Source organism: Ursus americanus, chromosome 16, assembly GCF_024610735.1.
Source record: "Ursus americanus isolate L20-20 chromosome 16, mUrsAme1.1.p, whole genome shotgun sequence".
In the NCBI taxonomy this organism is placed as follows: domain Eukaryota; kingdom Metazoa; phylum Chordata; class Mammalia; order Carnivora; family Ursidae; genus Ursus; species Ursus americanus.
In genome coordinates this window covers 51,343,551-51,353,089 of record NC_142142.1, presented here as the reverse complement: position 1 = coordinate 51,353,089, position 9,539 = coordinate 51,343,551, and the positions used below count along the sequence as shown (strand labels likewise).

The window sequence follows — 9,539 nt, the reverse complement described above, 5'->3', positions numbered from 1 at the left end:
TCTCAACATGTTAAATTTTTGTCAGTTTGAAAGCATATTCGTCAAGAAGACTTGTTATACTTTATAAATGCTCAGAATTTAGGATATGTGCTCAAAAAATGTTTATATATATTAAAACAGGTGTGGAGGTCATAGCCCTGACCCATGACCTTTCAACCACTGCATTATCCTGACTGGTCCAGCTCAAGCCCAGGAAGGAAAGCAGACTGGGTCTCTGAGGGCTTGTGGGGCCACTGACCAATACAAGGCTTCACTAGCTGGAGGGCGTCACAGGTCCCCCAGACACAACCCTGTGTTGGCTTCCAGTCCACTTTGGTGGATCTCAAACTGAAATCCAAAGCCCTGCCTCTACTACCCTGCTGTCAGCAAGCATCTGAAAACCTCATCTTTCTGCTCCAGTGAACGTTATCAGTACCCTCTCAGCCCCATCAACCCGTCCATTTGTCTTGAGTTCCACCACTCCCCTTCCAAATCAACACCCAACCTTGGCCTGACAAGACCCAAGCTCAGATCCTAAACCTGTCCACCTCATAGGGCAGCTGAGCAGGATCAAATGAATTTATGCCCAGTGGCACTGTCTGAGCTTTGCCCTCTGTTAGCTGCATCTAATAAAGCAAATGTGGGAACTATGGATTTGACCTCAGAAGTTCACTTTAAAGTCCATGAACACCGGGCTTTATTTTGTTCAGTTCTGTGGTGTGCCTGGCACACAGTGTTTACTCAAACATCTACTGAAGGAATAAATGAAATGCTAGCTCCAATCCCCAAACTGTCTACACTGGGGAAAATTTATTCAGGAGGTTGAATTCTACTAGCATGGATTCAAACAAGGACAGAGTTCAGAGGCCGGTCCTGTTGGAAAGTCATCACTTTAATGAGAACTTCTTCTCCTGTGCTGGACTCCCTCCCCTCAGAAGACTCTCTTCCTGTTGAAAGCCAGTATTTTATATTCCCCAACCAACTCCCAAACTCCAGATGTAGCTGTCTTCCATCTTCAGAGTTCCAACCCTAGAGAGAACATTATGTGGAGGGAGGGTAAAAAGCTGATGGGAAAAAAGGGATAATGTCATGCCCCATGGTTCATCTCTGGGTTTCTTCCCAGGCCAATTCAAAACCTCCAAAATACAGTCAAGTAAACCAAGAGGCTTGCATTTCCATCACAAACTGTTCACGAAACTGCCCACATCTCTCAGACCAGGTGTCCCCCCCAACACGGACAAGGCCTGGTGGGGAGGACACCACCAGCCTTTCCTGACAATAATAACCCTTCAGTCTGAGCAGCACTGGAGGCGGGCTTGGGAACTAACCATCGCTACCGCTGTGGGGCCAGGCCTGTCTCATAGCCCTCTGTCTTCATGTCATTGAGCCCTAGCTCCTCGTTCTGGTCAAATGTGCGCTTATAATGCTCCACCTTCATCTGAGGATCATCTTCAGGTGCATACACATTCTGCAAGGCCAAGGACAGACAATCAGTGCCTGTGCCACCCAGCTACCTGCACCCCCCCACCAGCTGGCTTCCAACTCCCACTTTCCCAAAAACGTAATGTTTTTTATTCTAAAGACTTCCAATTCCCCATAGCTAGGCTCAACTAGCAAGCAGCAACAGAGCCCAACAGAGTCCCAGGAATGGGACCGTCCAGGCCTAGGCAGAATTAGGGAACAGTCTACCTAAAAAACTTCCTATCTGCACTTTCTTATGATGGTCTTAATCATAGTTTTGCCTGACGAATAATAACTGCCCAATAAATGTTGAAGTTATTATAAATCACCCGAGTATCTCCCCATTCAGCTGAAAGCCTCTCTAGTTTCCTATTTCAGCCTCTGGACAAGGCACCATTTCTCCTCATTCCACAATTAGATTTTCAAAATGGCAACTCCATTGCTGGGGACAAGAGCTGGACTAGAGAGAGGAAGAGTCTAGGAGTATCTTTTTTCCTCTCGACACACACTGATAATCCCTCCCACCTCCCCCTACTTCCTTATGTTTCAAATTCTAAGATTCCTTGATAAAGAGCAGTTCATTCAGAATCAAGTCTCCAGTTTCTGGAGAAATAATACATATTCAAGGAAGGTCAGAAAATGTATCTCCATGCACTATCAGGGAAGGTCTTCTGTACCTGAAAGTAGCTGTTTCCTGCTGGATCGTTCATAATAAAGTGGGCCTTCATCTTACCCTGTAGGATCTAAAGGGGGGAGAATACAGGACATAAATTTCACACAGCTCCTGGTAGGAAGGCGCTATGTCTGCCAGACAAGGACCAACCCAATTTACATGGCAGAATCCCCGAAAGTTTCAGAAACTGCTGAAATGAGGTACCTCCCAAAGTGGAGTGGAGAAGACCTACAATAAGGACTGTACGGAACCTACTTAAGCACCAACCTGACATCCCCACCTCCTCTCCCATTCCGCACAGGCCAACAACTGCCCTCCCTCACCCCCAGCAGAAAGCTGCAGGAGGCCGTGGAGAAGTTGCCACTCCTGCAGGCTAAGGCCTACGGGGTGCCGGCCCAGCTGAGGGTGGAGGGAAAGGCAGCAAGGACAGCAGGTTAAGTGAATGTCTTGTTATTGTAAACAGACATACACACCCAGCTCTCTTCCCACACTCAGCTTTCAGAACACTGCCAGCCAAGTCATCCTCTTCAGGGCAGGAAACAGAACACCCGCTGATGGGAATCTGAGCAGCCCAAGAGGAAAAACCTAACGACTCTGGCACTGGGGTTACTTCCACAAAATGGCTAAGCGAAGTCCCCCACAATGAGCCCGACATGAATGAGATTCAGCTCCACTCCCGTGTTTCAGTCCTCTACAACTGACCATCCAAGACTATCAGACACGTGAGCAAAGCCCTAACCTTGAAAAACAGAAAGTTAAATGGAAAAACAAAAACAAACACACACACAAAAAAACCCAAGTGAACAAAAAACAACGTAAAAGGAAATGGAAACTATGCAAGGAAAATAAAACATCAAAAAAAGAAAAACCAACATTAATATTCTCAAGAGAAAAAAAAAATACCACATCCTTAAAACAGGCTGCTATTTAGAAAAGGAAGGACGGAGAGTACTCCAAGACCAAAAAAAAAGGCTCTTGGAAAAGAAGACAGTGGAAATGAAAAACCCAACTGAAGCTACTAGAGAAGAGGCTCTAACAACACAAGGGAGAAAACTGAGAAAGAAGAGGACATGGGATATCAGAAACCAGGGGAATCCCCAACATGTTGGTTAGATGTTCAGGTGGCAGGACAGGATAGGTGGCCTCTTGCCCGCTGGCGCCCCAGGACCACAAGTACTGAAGGGCCAGAATCATCTCACCTGGTCTAACTTCTGGCTAAACTCCTGCAGTTTCTCCATCTGGCCAGGATTGGAACTGTCACCCAGTGTGAAAGGGTTCTTGGTCACCTGCAACAAACAGCATCCGAATTGCTAGAATACTGACTATTTCTTAGGTATGACCATAAAGCTGGTGGGGAATGGCAGAAGGGTGCCCAGCCAGGGAAGCCCAGTCTCCACACCACCTTTCTGACCTAGGCAGCCACTGCTAAGAGCACAGAGATTACTCTGCCAAGATGACAACTGGCAATGTAAAACAAAAACTGTAATAATGTCCTTCCATTGGAAACTACAGTTCTCATTTGAACAAGAAATGCAAAATAAAGTGTAATTTACAAAGACAAAATGCCTGACAACTGGGAATCAATTAAGTGAAATGATTCAAGAAAATAAATATACGGGCTAAGTCAACACACACATATATATGCTGGGGAGTTTCAGGTGCTGGAAGGACCCTGCTCCCCTCATTTTACAGTGAAATAGTGACTTACCCAAAACCACAAAGTATCTACATTGTCCCAGTGGTAGGACTGGGAGTTTCCATTCAGAATTTCCCATAAACTTATCTTCATGATCCAAAATACTATTTAAGTCTCTCAAATCAGCTTTAGGCAAAGAAATCCCCAGTTAACAGCTCCAAAAACTACGACGTGTGAGGCCTTCTAGCCCCTTCCCCGCAGCCACACTGCTGAAGCAGCCACGTGCTATACTCAGGTGACTTACCAGTTCCTGGATGTCTTTCAGTAGCCCCTCCAGTGTGGTGAACTTGCCCCCGAGGACGGCCATTCCCAGTTCAAATTCCAGCTCTGGGATTTCCACACTACACGTCTCGGACTAGGAGATGAGAGATCAAATTAAACTTTAGATCGGAAGCCTCTTCAAGAAAGCTAATCAGAGTTCTCATGCCAAATTAATACCACTGCTGACAGTTCGGGGCGGGGGGGAGTCAGCTGCCCCAGTCTTCTTGGACTCTCCAGCTAAAGCCAGGCTCATTCCTATCCATGTGAACCACAGAAATGGAACCAACCTAATAAAAAGACATTCTGAGTCATGGCTCCAAGGTGCCAGATATCCTGTCATTAGAGGCCAGAGACAAGGGCCCTTACAGACACTGGAAGCAAAAAGCTGCCAAGTCATCAGAGAGTTTATGGGTCACCTTCTGAATGTGTACTTCTTACCGTGGATTAACTCTGCCGAGGGATCCTGAAACCTAGGGAAGTAAGGAGGTACCCCACAACCCCCGGATAGAATTTTAAAAAGACAATTTTCCCTAGAGACAGTCCATGTGAGGAAGACAGACACTTTCCCAAGCAGGGTGTTACCTTGAGCACATCTCTGGTCAGAGCTAAGGGATCTGTGATATGGAAGGTGATCTTGGTGCCCAAGGGCTCTACTGCTCCTCCAGATTTCACCTGCACAGATAACAGTAGTCAGAACACCAGCAGAGAAGATTCGGATCCTCACCTCGTGCCAGGGGGACCTCAGAGGATGGGCTTACACCTCCAATCAGGCCCCCTAACAGCTCCCAAGAACAGAGCCTTCTATACCAACAGTGGCAGCAGTCACCCAAACCAGAAACACGAAGACTTATCCCAAACTGCCAACACTCACTTTGTGAATGTACCTTTTTTAAAAAACTGACTTTGGGGTTGAAAGGGACCTTCAACTGCACCCAACACGTGGATGCACCTTATATTATTCTGGGTTCAGAATTTAAACAGCTTCTGCTTGAATACAAAGGTAATTTACAACCCTCTAAGGCAACCCATTCTATTTTCAGAGAAATCTAGAAAGTCTTTTATTAGATTCAAAATCTGCATCCCTACACTTCCAGACCTAAAAGGTGAGTCAAACAGTCTCTCAAAAAACAAAAACAAAAACAAAAACGAAAACAAAAACACGAGGGGGGGGCACCTCCCTCTTCCATATAACCAATCTTTAATGTCTTAAATGAGTTATGGTATCTCTAATTTTACTTCACTAATTGCCAGTTCCTTCAAGGGCTCCTCATCCTGCACTACATCTAAGAGAAAGACCCAGCTTCCTCCTACCTCATCCCAAAGCAGATTTAGAAAGGATCAAAGTTAAACAGGGGTCACCCTCGCCTTAGTCATCTTCCCAAACAATGGGGCCCACTCACCTCATTGGTCCGATGGCCACAGTTCTCGCAGTTGGTAGCCATGATGATAACCTCCTTAAAGTGGGGGATTTCTGGAAGATGGAGGTAAGGAAATTTGCTTCCACGGGAACAAGACCACCTTCTGGGGAAGAACAAACCCAAACTAAATGCACAACTGCTAGTCCTAGGACTATAGGAAAGGGATCCCAAGAAGCAGCCTAACAGTCCTCCAGAAGAGGGCAAGGTTGTGCAACCCATGGCAATCTTTGTTCACAAATATTTGAAGATATGACTCAGGCCAAACACAGGACCCTAGAAACCAGAGCCTAATACTCTCTTTGAACCCAAAAGCCAAGGTACACAGTCTCATCAAAGGCAACACCTTCCTCCTCACTGCGCTTTCCTTGAAGGGAGGACTCCCCAGCCTGTATATAATCCTCATGCCCGAGTTAGACGAAGAGCAACCCAACTGCCTGACAAAAGATACGAACTAGCTTCATGTTGGTCTGAGCCGGAGCATTGCATTCTGGACAGTTTGTGTTGAACTGCAGCACCTGGAACACAACATGGGTCATAGGCTGAGCCCTGCTCAGGCTACAGACATTTAGTTGGTATGCTGGTGGTTGCCCGTGTTGGGGGTGAGGAAGAGAGACTGAGTGGCGTCAGTCTCTGCCCACAACTCTGCTCCTTTCTCCACAGCAGCCAATGGACTCACTTCATTTCTGAGATCCTCCTCTTCTGGCTTCTCTTCTGGTGGTGCCTCAGCCTAGCATAGCAGAAATACAAATCACACGTTGGCACATATACCTCAACCTCCCCAACAGCCTGCCTTGGAGTGGGAGAGAAGACTCTGGTTTGCTTGTCAGCTGCCACCTCATGGGTTTAACAGAGAAACTAGGAAGCACAGCCCTAATACAGGGAAGAACAGAGCTTAAGATAGGGATCACAGCCACTGCCAACTTTTATTGTAAAGTTTATCCTGTCTTGACAGGAGCTAGATGAGATGCACAAACGTGTGGAGGTAGGGTACACAGGGTAGCAACAACAAAATAAGAGTCTATTGATTCCAAGCAATCCAAAAAGCAAGATAATGCCAGAGCATTCTTCTGGCTTCTTCAGTCTACTCACCTGGAGCCCCAGCATCTCTTCCTGCTGTACAGTCCGATTATAGTGTGTGATCACCAGGGCATGATCTTTCTGGGGAGCATGGGGGTTTTCCACAAAGCTGTTCCCTGAGGGATCATCAATGATCTGACGGATGGGTGAAGAGCAAGTAATTACAACAAGAAATCACGTATGATCCTCCGCCTGCCATCAGACCTCTTGGGCACCACAGTGGAAAAGTCCCAGGCAGTCTTAAGGGTCTCTCCTCCCCTAAATCTAGCACCTAGAGTTCCTCAATACTCACCAGAGTGAAAGGAGAGGCCACTTGCTTTAGCTCTTTCAATTTGACAATGAACTCATCAATTCTTTCAGCTACGGCTTCTTCGTTTGCCTGATAGGAAAAGATAGTAGACAGATAGTCATGAGGCTCCCCAGCCCTGGTAATAGACTTTACGCCCCTACTCCCTGTCATGCCCACATCACTTCCATTAGGAAGTCACCACCTGTCTCAGTCTAAGTAGGAACAGAGACTCAGACTTCCCAATAAGATATAGCAAGTAAGTCTGAAGTTTAGGAGTTGTGCCAAATGAGCTTCATTTTCTCACTCATTCAACCATTTAGGCAGGCTCTCATGCCAGGTTAGAGCTACAACAGTAAATAAACCAGAGTCCTCTCATGGGCTCCCCAGCCAGTTAGGAAAACAAATGACTAAATATGCAATTGTAATATTTCTGTCATAATAAATATAAGGTACAATGGAACACTCAGGAAGTATAGATAGATCCAAGGGGATTAGGAAAGGCTCTTCAGCGGTAATGTTATACTGCCTGTCTGAGAGGAGATCTGAATATACACTGGGGAAAGGGAAGTGAAAAGGATGGGAGACAGAACAAGGACAACATCCTGGCAGCGACAGCATCACCATGTGTGTCCTCCAAAGTTCTCCAACATTCAGTCAGAGACAGTTCAGCTACACGGGAAGCCGAACACTCTATTCAGACATAAGACCGGTCGTTATGCCTTAAGCTGCTGCAATCAGAAAATCCCAGCTCACCCTTCGTGTGGGCTGATCCTGCTCGAGGCCAGAAATAGCACGGCTGATCAGTCCTTCAACAGTGGTCAGAGCTAGTGATTAAGAACAAAAGACACATGAGTCTTGACTATGCTATCAAGTGCCTGTATGACTCTGAGCAATTCACTTAGAACTCTGTGGGCTTTGATTTCGACTATAAAATGAGGAGGCCCGGAACAAGGTTCCATTCATCTCTAATAGCAATGATGCTAAGACTCTCTAATGAACACATTACAGCCTTACTACCACAATCTACTGTCTCAAGCTGTTTTATCTAAGCTTTCTGTTTATGTTGAACCAATGAAGGTCACCGTGATAACATGGCCAAACCCATACATCAGCCACCAGACCTGGCATCCGGGTTTTTGCAAAAAAGTAAGATTGCAGCCAGGCATCAACAGTCCAAATATCCTGAACCTTATACCTACCTCCCTTCTGACTAAAGGCAGGAATTTCAAAATCCAGCTCCGGGATCCTTGTGGTGGCAGAGTCTGTTTTCACCACTTCTCTGTTCATGTCCTGGGCAGAAAGAAAAACGTTCAGTCCAGAGAGGTCAGCAGTACAGCTTCTCAGGCAATACCAGACCCCAGCCCAGCAGTTTCTTCCTCTCTCCATTGCAGGGGGTCCAGAATACTCCTGCAGAACAGTACACCTGTGAAGCCAGCTGCCCAAATGGTGAGAGTACTATTGAAAACAACTACTGCTCATCTGATTCCCAATGACAAAATGTAATTACAAAGCATTTTCACAAGACTTATCTCATCTGAGCATCTGACAGCACCAACTGCACTTTAGGAAGGAGGAAACTGAGGCTTGGGCACATAGGAGTACTTATTCGAGGTCGGACGAGAGCTCTGACTCCGGTGCCCAAGTCTTCTCTAGAGCATTAGACTGCTCTGGGGTCCTCTCACCTCCTGGGCCCTGACGGTCAAAGTGTAGCGCACTCCCTGATCCTGGATCCTGCCGGCCGACTGGATCTCCGTGTTGTTCCAGCCACAGTGCTCACAGGAAAAGGAGCTCACGATTATTTCTCTGAAGAAGGGGATCTTGGTGAGCAGAAGGCGCGTCGTGCCCTGTGGAAGCAGAAAGCAGCTAGGAAGAACCAATGAAGCCCCAGTTCCCAACTGGGCCCACCTCGCCGGGTCGCCGACCCCACTTCGGCCCAACCTCCCGCCGCCTCGGGCCGGGCCCCCGCCTTACATTGCGGTAACAGTTCATACACAGCGACTCGATCTCGGTGGGCTGCTGCTCCTCGTCCTCAGCGCTGATAGGCCGGAACAAGTGCTCGGGGGCTGGAGCCCCGGCTGGGGCGGGCGAGGGGGCAGCAGTAGGCGCCGGGGACCCCGGCTCCACAGCCCCGCTCACCGCCATGGCCCACACGCGCACAGCGAACCTCCACTTCCGGCTTCCGCTCCTCTCGTGGCCCCACCCCTTCCTCCGACACTTCCACCAGCTGCCGTCCCGCCCTTTCTTAAAGAGGCCGCAGACTCTGGGCCATCGGGAACGTCGGACAAGGTTTCCGCATTGCTGGGTTTCTATGGTCTAGACTTCCAAAGCCAGACTGATTCAGGCTTCGCCTCCACCTCTATTCAGGCGTTACTTCCCCCAGGACGTCCTCTCAGCCCCAGGGCACTGTTTCGCTCATTCGCAACAGCTCCATCCTACAGGGTTCTAACCATTGGTCCATAAATCTGACTACAAGAGACTTGATAGCAAGGGGCTTGGCTTGTCCCTCCGTACGCCTGAGGAGGTGCGTTTGGACCCCGGCTCAGGCTCCCATCCACTGTTGGGACGTTGCTTCAGTTCTTGATCCCCCTCCCTCAGTCCCTCAAGTATTCTCTCCCTTTCTGTTCTCACTGCTTATTTCTGCCCTCATAAACACGTGCCCAAATTCCAGCCTCAAATACACAGTCC

General features: G+C 47.8%; 1 protein-coding gene across 2 annotated transcripts; it reads right to left on the bottom strand.

Moving 5' to 3' along the window:
* Positions 1 to 850: 850 nt before the first annotated feature.
* Positions 851 to 9,539, bottom strand: ZPR1 (ZPR1 zinc finger). Of its 2 annotated transcripts, XM_045797831.2 has the most exons (15): positions 8,826 to 9,539; positions 8,537 to 8,698; positions 8,054 to 8,144; positions 7,608 to 7,678; positions 6,858 to 6,944; positions 6,578 to 6,700; positions 6,165 to 6,215; positions 5,937 to 6,003; positions 5,471 to 5,541; positions 4,653 to 4,742; positions 4,054 to 4,164; positions 3,313 to 3,399; positions 2,118 to 2,183; positions 1,308 to 1,447; positions 851 to 1,008 (listed from the first exon to the last, which is right to left on the bottom strand). In XM_045797831.2, the coding sequence occupies exons 1-14, from the start codon at positions 8,994 to 8,996 to the stop codon at positions 1,313 to 1,315; spliced, it is 1,383 nt and encodes a 460-aa protein (XP_045653787.1). In that variant the 5' UTR covers positions 8,997 to 9,539; the 3' UTR covers positions 851 to 1,008; positions 1,308 to 1,312. The 2 variants fall into 2 exon arrangements, with proteins under 2 accessions (XP_045653787.1, XP_045653786.1); XM_045797830.2 differs by having other exon boundaries at positions 851 to 1,447.

What these genes read in the sequence shown, in the direction of transcription:
- ZPR1 (XM_045797830.2), bottom strand. Translation starts at nt 8,996, where the DNA reads ATGGCGGTGAGCGGGGCTGTGGAGCCGGGGTCCCCGGCGCCTACTGCT. An exon ending in AGGATCAGCCCACACGAAGG is followed by an intron (nt 6,945 to 7,607) that starts GTGAGCTGGGAT and finishes TTTTCCTATCAG; the next exon opens with GCAAACGAAGAAGCCGTAGC. An exon ending in AAGAGATGCTGGGGCTCCAG is followed by an intron (nt 6,216 to 6,577) that starts GTGAGTAGACTG and finishes CTGCTATGCTAG; the next exon opens with GCTGAGGCACCACCAGAAGA.